Below are 20,037 nucleotides of genomic sequence, written 5' to 3'. Positions count from 1 at the left end.
AGGGATAGCTCTGAGGCTTATTCATGCCGGTATAAATACACACAGGGTTTATAAATGTAACAGGTAGATGTACTGAAATACTGCAGGGATATAAAAAGAACTGTGTTAGCTGTTCCCAGAAACGAGCCGGTGTGGGTAGCAAGATCTTCAGCTGGACCACGCGTTTCAGTGCTGGGAAGACTGGCCTGGCTCCAGCCCAAAATGCCCTGAGCCCCAGTGATTTCCAGTAATACGGAGAGGACGTGGACATGCGCTGGTGGCTTAGACTGGCTGTCAGGGAATGGATTAACATTTCCATTTTGCAAATTAACAAAAGTGTCCAAGTGTCCAGATTTGGATGCATTCCTTCGTGCTTTCTGTGAGGCCCTCAAAATACACAGATTCAATTTTTTAAGGGAATAGATTGTTAATAATAATAATAATAATAGAATGCATTTGTAACCTTTGCTGTTCTAGTGATTATTTATTCTTGGACATTTTTTTAACACTTTCGTAAAGTAGAAGACATTCCAAATGAGCAAAAGCTCCAAATGGATACAATCAGGCTCCAATTTCCTTATTTGGCTCGAAATTATTGACTCTCGAATGCCCGAACTAAGTATTCCGAGTAATAATAAAGCGAACTAAAATACAATAGCATGAATGGGTAAACAGTTCCTACTTCCATTCAGCCGTGAAGGCAAAATGTTGATAAATCAGCCAGGAAGCAGCACGTGTGTGCATTGCTTCATCTTACGGTGGGGTTAAAATCCGTTCAGAGCCGCTGGGCTGGGAAGATGGATGTGTGCACTGTGATGTGTTCTTACAGATCCCCCCCCCCTCCCCCACCCCCCACGCTTCATCACTTTTCTTTTGCTAGAGGTGCGTGAACACCCTGGTGGTGGGTGCGGTTAGATTAACGCTTCAGTGACTGAGGACAACGATGTTGCAACCAGCAAACGAGTTTGTATTTATTTCAGCAGACTGTCATAGTAGTGCTTGAACGTTTTCACTTATATACTAGTATGTCATCTACCAACATTTGCTTATTTCCGATCTGACGAAGAAGGGCAACCTTCGAAAGCTAATCAAGAAATGGATTAAGTTATGTCCAATAAAAAAATGTATAATTTTATTTTCTTTTCCATGTTTTATTTTGTTTGATTTCTATTGATAACCTTAAGAGTGGACTAACACGGCTACCACACTCCTCTACTTTCAACAGAACACAAAGCTGCGAAAGGAGAGGCTGCAGTAAAATGTGCTAGTCTAAAGTACATCTTCTTCCATTGGCATTCGGACAGGGTGGGTGCCGAAAGGGTTAATACAGAAAATGTGGGGGGGTGGGGGGGGGAGAGAAGAAGTCGGAGTTGACACTTAAAAGGAGGGGCGTGACTCTCGAACTCATTGGTCTTAAATTTCATCCCGAACTCGTGTCTTTTTTTTCTTCCTTCCTCTCTTGAGCTTCTCAGGGGGGAGGAGAAACCGGAGGACTGGGAGATCAAAAATAAACCGCTTATGTCAAAGCAAGGGCAGAACGTATAAATACGCTGAAGTTCTCCAACCTGCGCCGCTGCTTCAAAGACCTCTGAAGAGTGGATTGGTCCAAGCAGGGAGAGAGAGAGGAACTTTTTCTTGTCGACGAGCCTGAGACAGTCAAGGTGGACTGAGAAGACACCTTTAGGGGAAGGAGCTGCTTTTCTCCGCGACCTGTGCTGACCGCGTGGTGGACCACGAAACTTTTTTTCGTCCACTCCACGTCCCCCTGCTGGGTGTCTGTTGCTTTGCATTGCTGATTTGGCTGCAAACTTTATTCAAGATCTTAGAAAAAGCCCAGATTATAATCGCTGCCTCAAATACAGGTCCACATTCATCCACACTTCTGCAGCTGGAAGGAAGGATGCGCCGAGGGTGCTGAAAAACCTTCATTCCCTCATTCACTTTTCTTATATCAAGATTTTCTCTCTCTCTCTCTCTGTTTTCCTTCAGTGATAGAAAAGAACCACTTGACAAAAAAACTGAATTCATTGAAACTTTTTTTTTTTAATATGTAAATTCTCCTTTTTTTTTTTTTTTTTTGCAACATTTATTCATTATTTTTGAAATTTTGCTTCCTGTTACCACAGTGCAACTTTTATTTTTTTTGAATGCTCATCTGCACAAGATTTATTTTGCAAGCTGAGAGGTAATGCATATTTATTTTCTTACTAAGGGCTCTCCCATGGCACGTCTGCTCCTTCCCCTGGTGCCAGCCCTCCTTTCCCTACTGGTGGTCTCCAGCTCCCCGGCACTGCCCAGCTCGCAGCTCACAGTGCCAATCCGGCTCCCGAGCCCCGGGGGCCAGCAGGTTCTCTCCTTCCAGTTGTCCGCCTTCGGCAGGGACTTCGTGTTGCACCTGGTGCCCGATGCCAGCTTCCTGGCCCCGGGGCTCAAGATCCAGTACGTCAGGAAGGGCCAGGGGCGACTGAGCGGAGCCAGAGACGTGCCCGCAGGGCTTCGAAGCTGCTTTTACTCGGGCAAGGTGAACCAGCAGAGGGACTCGTTGGCAGCGGTCAGCCTGTGCCGGGGGATCCGGGGCTCCTTCCTTCTGGACGGAGAAGAGTATCTGATCCAGCCCCAGGGTCCGGGGCAGGACGAAAGGATCAGCATCCGCCCCCGGCCTCATCTCGTCCTGAAGGGGGGGCATCGTAGGTTAAGCCCGAGCACTTGGGCGAGGGGCCCCCAACAGAGCGAAGCCCAGGAGGGAGGTGCTGGGGAGAAGAAGATCTCCCGGGAAAGGGACGCAGGAAATGTGGATCGGGGGATGATCCTGGGGCAGAGCGACCCGAAGGTCCCCCAGCCCCGGCGCCGCAGATTTGTGTCCGAGGCTCGCTTCGTGGAGACTCTGCTGGTGGCCGATCCCTCCATGGTCAGCTTCTATGGCGAGGACTTAAAGGTAAGAAAGACACTAGTTCTGATTGATCCTTGTCTGCCCTTCTGTGCTCGTGTATTAATGCACACACACACACACACACACACATGGGCAGGACGGCCTCACAGAAAGACAAGCCTATTTTCTTCCCTTTACACTTAAGCGCACAGGTATGATCACACACACGCCTTCCCAGCACTAGCACGTTCAAATCGCCCTTCCTACTCCAAACTCCCTAAACGGGATTTGTTGCAGGATTTTTGAAGAAGGGGGAGGAGGAGGGTGCTTCTTGTGCCTGAGAGTAGCCTGTTTTGATTCTCAGTCTATATTGTAAGTAGTAACTTGTAACCACTCGCCTCCACCTACCCTCCTCTCCTCCTGTACACATTAATTGATTTGATTTGCTTACTTTATTTTTTGTCTATTAGATTGTAAGCTCTTTGAGCAGGGACTGTCTTTCTTCTATGTTTGTGCAGCGCTGCGTACGCCTTGTAGCGCTATAGAAATGCTAAATAGTAGTAGTAGTAGTAGTAGTAGTCTAGCTATAGAAATACGGAGGACCTGGCAAAATGCACCCCCCCCCCCCCCCCCACCGGAAAAAAAATGCAGAGAGATTTCTTTTCTCCCCAACTCCCGCTGGCAGAAAATATAGTGAACTCATCCTGAATGCACCAACAAAAATACAAAACATTACTTGGTCAGCTCAGAACTCCCCTGCAGGCTTTTGTCATTAATATATGTAATGCTGTACCCCTTCCGAAGGGGGAAAAAAACATTTTTAATTGGGGATTTCTTAGTGGGGTCTCGCCCCAGCTGCTACAGCCCTGGGGACAGCAGAAGGGGTAACGGAGAGGTTTTAGATTAAGTTTGCTGGAGAGGGTCGTGTGTGTCAAGTAGTCACACATCATGGAGAAAATAACCTTTGATGAAAAATACCCTATAGGGACTGCACACCCTGGGATGGGTGCTGGGAGGGGCTCTTTACTTTTGAATCAGAAACATCTTGGTAAGAAAGCTTGTGAAGGTTGCCCATGTCATTCAAATTCATGCCTGGGGTGAGGGGAAAGAGTTGAAAGCCTGGGGACTTTTGCATGGAATCTGTATAGGTCAGGTGATATGATTGCTTCCTGCTCCCTATTTGGCTATAAAGCAGTTTGGGAGGTGCAGAATAGGGATGTGCATTCCTGTGGTGGGTTTCTCATGTGTCGTTAATAATGTGCACTCTTCCAAAAGACTGCTCACTCTTCTAAGTGTGCACTTTTTGCAAACATTGCACAGTATTTACAAAGAGGGCATGCTCTTTTCCAGTAGTGCACACTACTACTACAAATAGTACGCACTATCAGGAAAGAGTGTGCACTCTTTGAGAAAGAACACACCTTTTTTTTTTTTTTTTGCAAATAATGCACACTGAGAGAAGAGCAAATATTTTTGGAACAGAGTTGCATTCTTTCTAAAAAAAAAAAAATGTGTACTCTAAGGGGTCCTTTTACTAAGCTGCTGTAAAAATTGGCCTTAGCATACCTTTTTGAATTAATGGCCATGCGCTCATTTTGCCATTAGTACATGACCATTACAAAAATTAGTGCATGAGCACTTACCAACACCTATTTTGTAGGTTGTAAGGACTCGTGTGCTAATCAGTTAACGTATGGTATTGATTAGCAAAGAAATGCCCACTCTCTGCTCCCCCTCCCCAGACACAGCCCCTCCCAGAAAAATGAAAAAGTATTTTTTAGTACATGGTTTGCATGCTCAGATCCAAAACTTACTGCAGTACACCTGAGTGCGTCCCATGGTAAACCATTTTAACCTGTGGTAAGCGCACGCTAGCACTTGCTGTAGCTTTAGTAAAAGGACCCCTTAATGATATCACTCCCATAATACAAAGAAAGAAGAAAATGACGATTCCACTAAATGACATAGGAAACCATACAAAAGGAAAATTGATGAGCTTCATACCTCTAGTGCCCAGCTCTTCCTCCCACAGGGAGAGACAAAGACAAACCTGGGCAGGTCAGAGGGAGACTTTCTTTTGACACACTGTACCTACCTAGAGATACCTGGCTTCACAGCACACTAGCAGCAAGCTTTTAAGAACTACACAGACTGTTCTTGATGACCTTCCAGTGTTCTGAAAGTGAAATGTAATTTAGCACCAGAGAGATTAGGAAGTTAAGAAATGAAAGCTCATTTGTGCTAATTCAGTTTAATATTTAGTTTGAAGTTCTAGCAGACATTAAAATGTAGTTCAAACATATAGTTCACCGGATCTCCAGCCCTTCCTGAACCTGGGGGGGGGGGGTCGTCGGGGGGGACCAGAGGTCCGTCGGACCAACCCCCTGTTGGCAGGTTTGCTTTGGGGGGGGGGAACGGGGGCCTGCCAGCATGCAACTGCATGCTGGACAGGGCTCACCATTCCTCCCCAATAATCTGCAAACCCTAACGCCAGCTCGGAGCTGGCGTAGGGTTTGTCGCGGCCAGCGATCCAAATTTTGACGCACTGACCGCTGATCATTGGCGATGAATGCGCTAAGCCCTGTTTAGCATGCATTTGCATGCTACTTGCGCAAAGAGCCGGCGAGTGCGTTGTTTCACCCGCTCGAGAGCTCTGATCATGGGGTGGTAGCAAACGCCGGCGCTAGTATGGCGTTAACAGCCTCTAGCACCGGTGTTTGCTTTTGATCATCTGCAGCCTGGTGATGAGATTCCTAACTTTTTTGGCTGGTTGAAGGCAAAAGGAATGATAACTTGCTGATCTATTTATCAGTCAGGCTCATACCTAAATACAGGTGCTGCCTTATGTGAGATAGAAAGTCCAGCAGTTGTCTTTTCTCTGGCCAGGACTTGCTTAACCACTGTGCAAACTAGGTGGTCACTAAAAAACAAAAAAACAAGAATAGATTCTGACAGCCACACAAAAGTCAAAGAGCCATCAGTGGGAAATCTTCAGAGAGCGTATTTACCAGGGAAAATGACTTCTGGAAATTGCTTTCATTATATACAACCCCAAAGAGCAAACATGATCACTCAAGTCTCCCAGTAACATGAAGATAACTGCATAGCATGGCAAATACAATTTTAATTAGCAGTGGTACTATTGCCTTAAAACATGGGGGGGGGGGGGGTGTTTGTATTGCAGCCCTGGGGAAGCTAATGCTGAATAGAGTTTAGTCATGCTTTGGACAGATATGAGAAGAGGCTTGAGGGGACAAGTGGAAGACATGAGCAAGAGAGGAATTGGTATTGCATTGCATGTAGAAATTCTATAGGCATATTATCTACCAAGAGGATGAATCTATACAGGGCAGACTGCATGGGCAACTTGAGAATTTAGCAGCCATCATTTACCATATTACTTATATGTTCTAATAAAAATATGCTGGTCAATATTTAAACTGCTGGCAGTCAATATTTTTTTTAGCTGGCTGAATTAAGACTGGATTTTCAATGCCAGTGCATTCAATATCAGGGGCTATCTGGACAAGTGCTGGCCACCAGCTTTTATGCAGGTCTCTACTGATATTCATGCACGACCCATATAAGATATGCATCCCAGCTGAATATCAGATAGGACTTGTATAAAGGAATTCCCCCATTTTCTGAACCTCCCCTGACCCACTCCAATAGGAACACATACCCCTTCCAGCACCCACTACTCACTCGCCCCCTCCTAAGAGTTTCTCCCCCCCTGGACTCCCACTGGAGGCTCCTCCCCTGAGGTCCCCCCTAACCACCCACCTGAAGGCCCCCTGGGTCTAATTTGTCTCCCTGGTATTCTAGGGGTAGTCTTTGGGGCAGGAGTGAATCCCACTCACTCTTGCCTATGCTGTCTACGCTCATAAAATGTCTCCTAGTTAGGGGGGGGGACCAAGAGGGGAGCAGCTCTGGAGTGCTTCCTTTGGTGGCCTAAGCATGTACTTAGTTTCCTTAATAGTTAATCCAGGGCTGTCTGGCTCCACCCATACTCCACCCCCTGACTGCCCCAGCACCACCCAGATAGTATGGGGGAAGTCAGTGCTGATATTTAGCAGCACAACTTGGTTAAGTGATGTGAGTTACATAGTAGATGGTGGCAGATAAAGACCTGTACTGTCCATTCAGTCTTCCCAACATCATAAACTCATAGCATAAGGTATAATGTGATACTACATATGCATACTTGATCTTGATTTGTCCTTGACATTTTCAGGGCACAGACCATAGAAGTCTGCCCAGCACTAGCCTTGATCTCCAACTACTGAAGCTGAATTTGTCCAGTCATGATCAGGACATAGACCATAGATTTAACTGGGCAGAAGCCTCTCCAGCCTGGTTAAATCACTAAATATTGACTCCATGATTTCCAAGTATGTATTTTTACAAACTTTTTGTGGGAAGGTGATGGAGTGATCGTGATTGTTGAGTTGAATTATCAGACTCTCAGGCATGGGGGCTAGGAGCCTTAAGTTAATTAGAGAGTACAAACCTAGAATGTTTGCCTCGGGCACTGAATACCCTTGTGCCAGCCCTGATTATGGCAGAAGTATATCCAAGGCCATCCTGAATATCTTTTCTTTCAGCATGGGAAAAATGTTACAGTTCCCATACTCCAGACATGAGGCAATTTATACACTTCAGGAATTTTGCAGGACCAAAGCTACTGATATTGGGAGGCAGCTGTTTTGTGACACCTGGAAGACTATTGAAAACAAACAAACAAGTGTGATGCCCACTCCATTCCCCACAGAGCACTGCTGGAAAGCGCCCTTAAAAATACAGCTTCTGGGATATCTCCCCAGTTGCCCCTCCCGTTCCAAGTCTGCTGATTTTACATTATTCAGCTGTTAATTAAACAAAAAAAACAAACATCATTTGGCTTCTAGTTTTTTCAGATTTTTTTTCTCCCGTTTCAGAAGAGATGTTAGTGTTTCAAGTTTTTAAGAACGCCTTCTGTGAAACCACTTTGCACAATTATGACTCCCTCTAAATTGGGCTCCAGCTATGTAGACCCAAATTGGATCCCCCTGCAGACATCAAAAATAAACATTAATCTGAACAACTGTCTGGAGGTGGTAGATGGGTGGTTTCAAATTTGAAGTTCAAAGTTAGGGGGTCTTTTACTAAGTAGCGGTAGCATTTTTTTAGCACGCGCTAATGATTAGCACAAGCTAAAAGCTAGAGACACCCAAAGGAATATATGGACATCTCTAGCATTAAGCGCACACTTATTTTTAGTGCGCGTTAAAAACGCTACTGCAGCTTTTTAAAAGACCCCCCCCCCCCCAAATGTTAAAGATATGCATTCATTTGAAACAAAATAGGACATGTCAACGACATTGGTGTTATGTCTATTAGCTGGCTGTGGGTGTCATATATTTTAGTGGAAGTTGTTTGGAAATCTACTTCTCTCTGTTATCTGACACTATGGTCGCTGGGTCTTGTTGTATTTTTATTGTATCTGGCAGTTCATGGTATTGTTCTATCCCATATCACTTCCCTTATCAAAGAAAAACCAACAAGAGTAAGACTTTAAAATAAAAGGAAATGTCAAATGACACATCTTATGTCATTTCACGACACTGGCAAAAGCAAATGAGCAGAAAAAATGTGCAGTCTTTTGAAAGCGTGTACAGTCTTTCAAAGTATGCAAAATATTCACAGAGGGGGCCCTTCTACAAAGCTGTGGCAAATAGCGTGTCCTTACGCTGGTCTTCTCTGTGCGCTAAGGCCACTTTTTGCTGCAACCGAAAAATGGCTGATTTTCCATTTTCCAACTTAATGGCCATGCACTAACGTAGCCATTAGCGCATAGTAATTAACAAAAATTAGCATGTGAGCCCTTACCGCCAACTATATTGTAGGCCGTAAGGGCTCATGCGCTAATCCTGCGCTAAGCAGCTAGTACACCGCAATGCCAATGTGCTAACTGATTGGTGCAAAAATGCCCACTCTCCACCCCCAGACGCACCCCGATATAGCATGCGCACATTTCCAACTTACCATGGGACCGGGTCCGCCAAGAGACTGGGCCGGGCTCAGGGCAAGGTCGCCCCCGCTGCCCTCCCCCGAAGTCGCCGCCACCACTCCCCCCTACACCCGCCCCCTCCGTCCGCCACCGGGCCGGGCCCCCTGCATTGAAATCACAGCACCTCTCACGTCCGTATGAAAGTGCTGCAGACAGCAGGGCAGCTGATCACCTCCCTTCGGCCCTCCTTCCCTCCTTGTGTCCCGCCCTCGCGGAAGTTACATCAGATGAGGGCGGGACACAGGGAGGGAAGGAGGCCCAAAGGGAGGCGATCTGCTGCCCTGCTGCCTGCAGCGCTTTCACACGGAGGTGAGAGGTGCTGTGATTTCAATGCAGGGGGCCCTGCCCAGTGGCAGACGGTCGACGACGGAGGGCGGGTGGGACTGTGGCACCGGACCCCCCTTGGAAACACGGGCCCGGGGAATTTTGTCCCCCCTGCCCCCCCTTCTCGGCGGCCCTGTGTGGGACGCCTCAGCATGCCCCAGGGTAGACCATTTAGAGCTGTGGTAAGAATGCATTAGTGTTTACTGCAGCTTAGTAAAAGGGCCCCCAGAGTGGGCAGGACGTGCAGCACGTCAGAAACAGAAGGAAGCCTTTTGTGGGAAGAAGAGGACCTTGGCTGGTGGGGGTTGGGGTCCCCCGCCAGCAAAGGTAGGCGTTGGCGGGAGGGGGGTCGAGAGGGTCGTCGGCGGGGGGGGGGGGCAAAGTTGGTGGTGGCGGTGGCGGGGTCAGCAATGGCGGGGGGGGGGTTGGCGGTGCGGGGGGGCTAAAATGTGCCCCTGCACCTTGGGCTTTGGACCCCCCTCACACCGAAGTCTGGCTTCGCCCCTGGCCCAAGTTAGGTGCAGTCAGGCAGTATTCTGTAATTCCACGTGCAGCTTTTTAGAATGCCTCTAACACGCCCATGTCCATGCCCCTTTTGAGATATGTGCCATGGGAATTAGGTACCATGCTTTATAGAACAGCTCACATCTAAATGCATGTGCAAATTTTAATGAGTGCTCAACTTTGGGTGCTATGTATAGCATACGGGGATTTGTGAATAATGCACACTCTTTCAAAATAACATGTGCTCTTTCAGAAGAGCATGTACTATTAATGAGATTGCTTCCATGGCGCAAGGTAGAATAATAAATTCAAAAACAAAAACCAAACAAATGTGAAATACACAAAATATTTTTTTTAAAAATCAAAAAGGAATACGAGCAGGGATGAAACAACACAACTAATAATGGTAAATTTATGTGAAAAGAATGGAGACTCTCAGTTATCTAAGCTGTGACACCCACGTGTCTAAAGCTTACTTAGATAACAAGAACTCTGAGCCATCTATTTCAGGCTCTTACATTTGGTGCCCAGATTCAACCTTAAGTTCACCATTCCTGTGTGTGTGTGAGAATGTGAAATAAGTGAAAATATCCCAAATACAAAGGAATTGTTCCCAAAAAGAATATAAAGACTCCAAAATACAAAAATGACAAAAGTTCAGTTCAGCATTACAGTCACTAGAAAAGTTACTTATCTGAAAATCAACAGATTGGTAGTAAAAACTCTCCAACCGATGGCTCCATGTTGCTTCCATGGCAAAATATGGGGGGGAAAAAATGAACATTCCTAGAAATTAAAATGTTCTGTTTGCACACCTCTACTTAATGTTAACAAATCTGAGTCTATCTGATTTGCTAGAAAGTCCTTTACTCGCTTCTCTTCCTTGTGTCCTGTGGTTGCTGTCATTTCCAATAAGGATGCTGTGAAAACCCTGGGGGTGAAACTAGATAATGGTTTTTGATAGACAAATCTTTTCAGTTATTAAATCTTCGTTCTTTGTGTTGTAACAGATTCAGTCAGTCTGCAAATATTTAGAGGACAAAGAACTCCAGACGCTATTACTTGCTCTTGTTCTTTTCAGATTAGATTATTGTAACTCTCTCAACAATAGTCTGACTTCCATCAAAATCTACAGCTCATTCAGAATACTGCAATGCGGTTAATAACTCATGGTCACAGCATAGATCATGTGACACCCTTGTTGTTTAGTAAACACTGATTACTAATATCATATCAACGTAAAATTGAGATTTTGCTATTAGCGCATCCAAATTTGCATACAGGCATCCCTATACATCTCGTTGATTGGATCATTTCCTATAGATCATTTCAATTACCTCACTCTTTACAAACTGGTTTGTTGACTGTTCATCCTCTGTTGAGAATCTACTTGGCCTGACTTTTCAGCAGTCCTCTTTCGCCTTTCTAGTGGAATACTTTTTCTATTGATCTTATGCAGGAGACTTGGTTTTTCATTACTGCTTTCAAATAACATTGCTTGCTAATTTGGCCATAGGTTAGTCTGAGTGCTTGGCAGAGCATGCTTGGCATCTCTGTGTTGCAATCCGTTCCTTATGAACTATTCCTTCCCCTTTTTCTTTTTAATTGTCTATGGAATTTTAATTGACACATTTCACTATGTTGTATAATTTATTGTACATTATTTATGCCTGACTATTATATGTGCGTTGCTTTCTAAACCACTAATGCAGTTAGTCAAATTTTAGTAAACAGGCATAGCCCATACTTACAGACATTCCCAAAAGTGTGTTTTTTTTTGTTTAGTTTTTACCAAAACAACATTAATCTCTGAGAAAACCTTCAAGCTGTCTGCTTAAGCAGTAAGGTAATAAACAGGCAGTGCTTTGTTATGTATACTCTTGTTCCTCATGAAGGCTGTGTCCTTGGCATGGCTTCAGATACCTGAGAACTGATAATATTTATGTCAAAGCACACCCTGCAGAGCTTCACTGCTTTTCCGAAACTGATTTCTGAAGGAGTTGTGTAGGAGCTTTAATTTTTTATTTTTATAAATTAGGATTTTGATCTCTCTCTCTGTCCTCACTGGGAGTGGTGGGTCAGTCCTCCTTGGGTAGAGGGTGTGTTAAGAGTCAGGGCTTTATTTTTACTGTTATTCAACATGATTATGGCACAGTCCCCTTCCAATTGTTCATGTTCTCCTCCCCATTTACATAAATTCTAGCAGAGTTATTTGAGGCCAAGACACTGACTGGGATAACACGTTCTGCCTAGGGCCACGAGGAATTCTATTCTGCAGGAAGATACAGAAAAAATGTTGGAAATATTGAAAAAGGTTTTCAAAACTCTTCAAATTCCTCTCCTGTCTGCTGTTGGTTAACCAAGGTCTCCTTGTTCCCTGTGATGCCCCACACTGAGCCTGCGCGTTGTGGAATCCTACAGCAGGGGAACACAGCTTTGGCTTGTTACCTTTTATAAGCCTTTGATTTTGGTACGGGCAGAGCGCATGATGGGTACGTGTGCTATGTGGTTCATGTAATCTATTCAGCGCTCAGATTAATAGACTTGTTTCGTGAAGTCTGCTCTTTTATGTAAACCAGGAGGGCTTTTCATCATAACTAATGTACATTCTGTAGCCCCTGATTACTGCCATCTCAAAACTGTGTCTCTGCTGTCCAGTTACTGCCTACCCATGCCATCCCCTACCCTTTAGCTGTTCCTCAATATAGAGCATGAACCTCACTAACTAAACAAAAAGAGAGGGGAGGATTCCTCACAGCATCCACAAAACAGTCAAGCAACACCAGCGGGGGTGGACGTGATGATAAATCCAAATGACCAAGGCAAATGCAAGTAGTAAGAGCGTCCCAACAGTTTATTTGCCAAGAACACTGATACAAAGACCCTACAAGGGCCGTGTTTCAGCTGAGGAAAAAAAGCCCTAAAAGCACCGGAATGCAGACATCTCTGTGGGAAAAAAAAACCTCAGAGACGTCTGTTTGCTTTGCTGTATAGCATATGGCGTTCCGTTGGTTTTAGGGCTTTTTTTTCCTCAGCCAAAGTCTCTGTGAAGCTAACTACATTTGTACTGCTACAACCCCTGACGAAGGCTTCGAACCGAAACACGGCCCGTGTAGGTTTTTTGTCTCCGTTTTCTTGGCAAATAAACTCTTGGACACTCTTACTACTTATTTTTCTTGGTCATTTGGATTTCTCCTCACTTTCACCCCCTCACTAAAACCAGAATAGTGAATGTCGCTTAAGAGACCCCAGTATAACAGCATCTTTTTTTGAAGCTGTCATAAAATTCTCTTTCTAGAATTCTGTTTGTAAGAACTCTCAGTACAAAGGCATTATGCAATGAACCTTCTATTTCTAGAATTCTGGTTAAAGAACAAGGGTAATCTAGGATAGAATAGCTTTTTTATTATTATTTATTACACCTTTCAGAATATATGGCAACATGGTTTACAGATTCAATAGGGGATATAAAAAAAAATATGTTTACATATATTTACAGCACTTACATATGTATATCATACACATGTCTAAATATCAATTTTGGGAAGCTCCCTTTACATGTGGAGATTTATATTATTCGGAGATTTCAAGGGGTTTTATTTATTTATTTAATTAGATTTTGCTCACACCTTTTTCAGTAGTAGCTCAAGGTGAGTTACATTCAGGCACTCTGGATATTTCTCTGTCCCAGGAGGGCTCACAATCTAAGTTTGTACCTGTGATTTGGAAGGGACTAAATCTACACACGTATTCCCATTTTAGAAAGGAAATGTACATGTATGGGAAACATTTCCACACCAGGTTTTACACCAGCTCAAAAGCACACATAGGTTTTTAAATGGTGCTCATTTTGGCTATGGCTTCACATGATGGATTGAGGGAAACATTCTCCTTAATCTAATGCTGACCATTGGATCCAGATTTGAATGATAGGGTTTATCTAGTCCTGGGTTTACCTGTTGCATGCAGGGACTTGTAGTTCTGATTTCCCAGCATACACTGGGGTAAACCCAGGACTAGATTGACCCTGTCCTGTGGATCTTGATCCAGTTGGCAGCTTTACCTTAATCCCATGTAGTTTCTTTCTACCTCCAAAGTGAAACCGAGATAAAATAGTGGCCTCGCTACTGTGAAATTATCACTTCCACATGTAAATGCCGACACCTCCATGTGGAAGTGGAAGTTGCCAGGTGTGAGTCATTCATTTTATCAACATACATTATTTGTAAAATGGCTACTCCCACTGCATTTGATGGCAAATACATATGCACTCTTGCAGGTATTTTGGGAAAAGCTCTGAGTAGCAGATGCTGTTCTAAACTACTGCTGGAATTGAACGCATCCCAACCTGGACATCTTAATTCCTTTCTCGATATTTTATGTAAACTGGGGTTCCAAGACTCAAAGAAGACAACAAAGGCATACAAAGAAACATAGGGATATCTAATTAATAGTTATAATCTTACCACAACACAACATTAGACATAAAGCAATATTTACAAAATAGAAAACGAAAGGAAGAGGAGACACGAACTGTTCACGACTGCACTGGCCATCATCCAGCTCATTTATGGGGCTGATTAGTCCACAAAACCTTGAGATACAAATAGTACTTTAAATTAGCCTTCAGAAAAGGTTTCTGAATTAAGTGAGGATGGTAGAGTGTTCCACAAAGAAGGAGTTAGGCAAGAGAGAGTAGACCAACATGTACTATCAAGCCACACCAGAGATCTAGCAGGGAACGCCATCGACCACTAATAAAAGTGTCACATTACCACCTCCTAGCCTGCAAGTGGTTGACAGCATTCCCAACATTTGTAAACTGAGCAATTATTATATGTCTTCTCGGTGCACATATATATTATAAGTTGGTGATAACGGTATTTTAGCTTATGACAGCACTCCATGTATTTTATTTTGCTGACATGCGGCTGCTTTGTTTGAACATTAGGAGTCAACTATATCGTACTGTCACATTTTTGTGTAGTGTGTTGTTGCTATTTTATCATTGTGATTGTGGAACTAACACAGGAAGACTTGCATTATTGACACATCATCACTCTGACTCCTGACAGAGGTATTCGCTGAAACACGAGCCATGTCGGGTCTTTGAATAAAATTGCCTTCCTTATATGCAAACTCCACCTGGTTGTCTCATCTGCAGCCCTTTCAGGTACCAGAAAGCCCAGGTTACTATGTACTATGCAGGGTATATGGGTGTCACTTTACAGGGCAAGCCCCTTCAATGGGCTAGATGTACTAAACCTTAACGACCCTCTAACAACCCTTTAACGAAGGAAATTCCTAACCCTTGCATGCATTAAAGGCCTTTTTCCAATGAAGCAAGCAGCTAACGAAAACGGAGTAACTACCATTGTAATGTGGGCGATTCGGGATGCACTAACAATACCGACGATTACACCGAATCATTTACCGCAACATATTTAACGTGTGGTCAGAGCAGTCGTAAAGGCCTGAGCTGTCATCTCCCCGCTGCCCCCTGTACCAGAAAAATCAAAGCTGGCATGTTTAAACATGAAAAGTGAGAAAAAAAAATAAAAACACCACAAACACTGGCTCCCCGCTTTCCCCTGCATTACTAAAAAAATAAATATACCTTAAAAAAGGATCGGGAGGGGGCAAAGGCTCGTCAGAAGCGTCCTGTATGGACGGCCTTGCCCCCCCCCCCCCCAGATCGCCGCTGTTCCCCGCTTCCGCCCTTCACTAAATTAAAAACTGAAAATAAAAAGCTAAACTTTAGCAGCGCCGGGCCCCCTCCCTTCCTGTGTTGACACTGCTCCGCCTCCCGCCATCCTCCACCCCTTGCTCCACCCCCCCGAGTTCTCCGCCGCCGTTCCCCCCCTCCAAAGGACCCCCCTCCGCCTTACCGGCTGTGCAGCGCCTCTCACCTTTGTGTGAAGGCGCTGCACGAGATGAAACAACCGATCGTCGCTCCCTTCTGCCTCCACCGACGTCTCTCTCCTTCCTGTGCCCGCCCTCCTCTGACGTAAGTTTCCTATGTCAGAGGAGGGCGTGCACAGGAAGAAGGAGAGAGACATCGGTGGAGGCAGAAGGGAGCGACGATCGGTTGTTTCATCTCATGCAGCGCCTTCACACAAAGGTGAGAGGCGCTGCACGGCCGTTAAGGCGGAGGGGGGTCCTTTGGAGGGGGGAACGGCGGCGACGAACTCGGGGGGGCGGAGGATGGCGGGAGGCGGAGCAGTGTTGGGAAAAGAAGAAGATCAACACAGGAAGGAAGGGGGACCTGGCGCTGCTAAAGTTTAGCTTTTTATTTTCAGTTTTTAATTAAGTGAAGGGCGGAAGCGGGGAACAGCGGCGATCTGGGGGGGGGGGGGCAAGGCCGTCCATACAGGACGCTTCTGACAAGCGCCTTTGCCCCCTCCTGATCCTTTTTAAAGGTATGTTTATTTTTTCAGTGATGCAGCGGGGAGCGGGGAGCCACGTGTTTGTGGGGGTTTTGTTGTTGTTGTTTTGATGGTTCGTGGCATGCGCAGAGCAGCCAGCATAACGCTATTCTGCTCTGCGCATGATTTAAGGGCCGATTACCGACCAGAATTACGAATCATTGATGCATTGTACTTTTTAAATCCGCACCGAACTTGTGCGACTTGTTTTTTTTTGTGCATTGTTCGCTTTTTAAAATTCGGTTCGGACTTTAACGTTTGTAATTTTTTTACGTATGGTTGATGCATCTGGGCCAATGTCAGTAGCACAGTATGCTCACTTGGCAATCAGTGACCTTGCAGGTGGAACTTCACAAAAAAAATTCAGCACTGCCTACATCTGTTATTCTCTGTGGACAGCTACCCTGCAAACAGTTATTTCAGAGAGGTCTTTCCACTTCCTCCCCTTTTCAATTTTGGATATTCTGGTGAATTTACAGCTAGCATTAGATAGTAAACTGTCAAGTCTAGGAACTTAGATCATCCATTCATCCGTTCAAGCACGGTCAGTGGCAGTGCCAGCTACTTAAAAAGGCAAATTATTCCTCTTTTTGGCAGAACAATTCCATCTTACTTAGCCTCTTGCTTCCTCTAAAGCAGTTCCTCCACTCTAATACATTTCATTGGGAGACTGAGACCCAGATGCACAAAGGTCCCCGTAAAGAATCACTCTGTATACCCACCTCGGTAAAATTTACCGATTTGGAAATACAGAGGGATTCCCAAAGTGAATCTATGCAAATTAGCTGCTCACAAAAGCAGCAAGCAGCTCGATAGTGGGGAAGCCAGTCAGTCAGCTGAGCATGCTCTGCACATGCTCAAAGTGGTGCTTGTATATGGCTTTCATACACGCAAAGAAGCTTCATGTATGTGTCAGACCTGTGAGTTCTTGTACCAAGCAGAGCGCTGCCAAGCCCGGTACTCGGACCAGGTTCTGCTTGGCGGTCGGACAACCCCAGGTTTCACCTGCGCTGACCGCCGTTTCCCAGAGGTTGAGCCCCTAGGTGCGGGCGGCCTGCAGGGCTTATGCTCTTGTCCTATGGCTGTGCCCCTTCTCCCTGCTGATGTCAGACGCCAGCACTTTATCAGCTGAGCTCTCCCTAGAATCCTTGCTTCGGCTTCTACTTTGGTAGGTGTTACTTGCTCAGTAGTGTGCTTCTCCTCTACTTTGTTCCTCGTTGCTGACTTAGCCTGTACCTGGATTACTCTTGAGTCTGCTTCCTGCCTACTGACCAGAGGCATATCTGGACTTCGGCGGGAGGGGGGGCCAGAGCCAGAGTGAGGGGGCACATTTTAGCCCCCCCAGCGCTGCTGACCCCCACGCCATTGCCGAACCCCCCCCCCCCGCTACCAACTTTGACCCCCCCTCTGCCAATGACCCTCTCCACCCCCCTCCTGCCGCCAACCCTCCCCCGCCGCCGTCGCCTACCTTTGCTGGCGGGGGACCCCAACCCCCGCCAGCTGAGGTCCCCTCTTCCGTTGCAGCAAAGCATCCTGTTCTGAGTCTGACGTCCTGCGCGTACAAAGTGCAGGACGTCAGACTCAGAATTTGAAACTGAAGGAAGCTTTGCTGCAACGGTAGTCTTTGTACTTCTGGAATGAGTGAAAAATCGATTTACTTCTTAAACTCATTCTAAACCACTCAGGATTTTGTAGACCTCAATCATATCTCCCCTCATCCATCTCTTTTCCAAGCTGAAGAGCCCTAACCTTCATTCCTCATATGAGAGGAGTTCCATCCCCTTTATCATTTTGATTGCTCTTCTTTGAACCTTTTCTAATTCCACTTTTTCTTTTGCGACCAGAACTGAATGCAGTTCTCAAGGTGCATTCGCACCATGGAGCGATATAGAGGCATTATATTATTTTTGGTCTTATTCATCATCCCTTTCCTAATAATTCCTAACATCCTGTTTACTTTTTTTGGCCGCTGACGCACACTAAGCAGAAGATTTCAGCGTATTATCTACAACGACACCTAGATCTTTTTTCTTGAGTGCTGACTGCCAAGGTGGACCCTAGCATCGGGTAACTACGATTCAGATGATTCTCTCCACTGTGCATCACCTTGCATTTGTCCACATTAAATTTCATCTGCCATTTGGATGCCCAGTCTTCCAATTTCCCCCATTACAGGTAAAAGACCTCACTGTATCTCCACTCCCCTGCAGAAGTTAGATCTGCAGAAAATGGGCAGGAAGGAAGACTGCAGTTCTCCTAGTAGAAAATGAGCTCTGTCTAGATAAAAGATCTGAGATGGAATTACTGGAGCTCTGACACTGTTGGAATGTTCCACTCTTTACAAATTTTTCCTTTACAGCTGTTACAAGTTCAGCTACTAATCAAATGCCACTTCAACAGCAGCCAGAGGTGGTGGGAGTAGCAGGGTAAAGGGCTCTTGCAGGGAGCAGTATCTCATGACAGTCTAGACTGAATGTGATCTCACCAAACATTCATAATAAATTGGAGGGGAGCCTGTGTTTTGCCCACCCCATGTTTGCCCTCCAGGCACTGGCCAGCTTTACTAAAGCTCATACAATAGAATTCACTTAATCCTCCAGCAAAGAGGCCAATAAACTCTCCAGCTCAGATTTCAGAGTCAAGCAGCTCCCAGGCACAACCCAGAGACCATCCCCTAAAGGTTCATTTAACTCAGACCATATCCGGAATCTAATTGTAACCCTGGGTGAAATTTCAGAGTAAGGGAAGTGGGCAGTTCAGCGGATCAACACACTCGACCTTTCATCCCTGTACTAAGGTCATCCTGCTCTTATGACGGAAAGAAATTAAGTTGCTGACCTTAGACAGTGGCCTATATATGTCTGACACAGCTAACTGGAGCACAGCCCAGGTTTTAGCCAATATAAATATTATTCTTGTGTACACTAGTCTTTCCACTTATCTGATCTCCTGATATGTGTCTATTGAATTTAGTGCATAAATTATTTTTGCTTACCAATGTTTTTTGCTTGACATTTTTGATCTGCATGTGTGGCTTCTCTTATGATTGCAAAGTCATTATCTGCTCCATTTTCTTTACATTCAGTTTATCAAGCAGAAATAGAGTCTTAGTCCAAACCAGGGTTGTCTTAAGTACAGTCTCCAAGGGCCACAAACAGGCCAGATTTTCAAGATGTACCTAATGCAGGGTTGCAGGAGGTCTGACCTTGAATATTGCACACAGACCAGGTTTTCAGGATATTCCTAAAGAATATGCATGAGATTGATTTGCATACAATGGAGGTAGTATCCATGCAGATCTATCTCATGCATATTCATTATATATATAAAATAGAGCTAAAGATCTCAGAATATCAACAAATATAGTAAATTATTAATATTTTTGTTGACTCATATCAATTAAGTAATAATTAACAAATCTAAACTATAACCTCATAATCTTTCAAAATAAATGTATATATAAGTGTGACAAAGTGCTCAGTACATCCCTATGATCACAATCTGAGAAATCATGGAATTACGATGAAAATCATTGCACCTACAGTGCTTTTTTGAACTTACATAGGGGCCCTTTTACTAAAGGGTTGTTGTGTGGCAACCCAGAACTACTGCTGGCCTAATGCAGGTGCCGGCAGTAATTCTACCCCCAGAGTTTGCCATTTCTGGTGCTAGCAGAAATATTGAAAAAATATTTCTGCAAGGGGTTACCTGGCGATAATTGGGCAGCATCGCTCACTGCCCAATTACTGTTGGGTTAGTGTGGGAGCCCTTACTACCACCTCAATGGGTGGTGGCAAGTGCTAGGGTTACCATATTTTGTCCCCCAAAAAGGAGGACATGCCCTGCCCCCTTTGCCCTCACTCCGCCCCTGTCACATTTCCCCTCCC

At 45.0% G+C, this 20,037-nt stretch overlaps 1 protein-coding gene across 1 annotated transcript in view; it reads left to right on the top strand.

Annotated features, from left to right (window-relative positions):
- Positions 1–1,410: 1,410 nt before the first annotated feature.
- ADAMTS8 (ADAM metallopeptidase with thrombospondin type 1 motif 8) overlaps positions 1,411–20,037 on the top strand; it is a 74,698-nt gene continuing 56,071 nt past the window's right edge. Inside the window, exon 1 of the mRNA XM_030221392.1 lies at positions 1,411–2,914. Within this exon, the coding sequence (XP_030077252.1) occupies positions 2,168–2,914 (747 nt within the window). The 5' untranslated portion in view covers positions 1,411–2,167. The remainder of the gene's footprint in view (positions 2,915–20,037) is intronic.

The sequence above is a fragment of the Microcaecilia unicolor genome, chromosome 12 (genome assembly GCF_901765095.1).
Source record: "Microcaecilia unicolor chromosome 12, aMicUni1.1, whole genome shotgun sequence".
Taxonomy (NCBI): Eukaryota; Metazoa; Chordata; class Amphibia; order Gymnophiona; family Siphonopidae; genus Microcaecilia; species Microcaecilia unicolor.
This window is presented reverse-complemented; position numbering and strand designations above follow the sequence as displayed.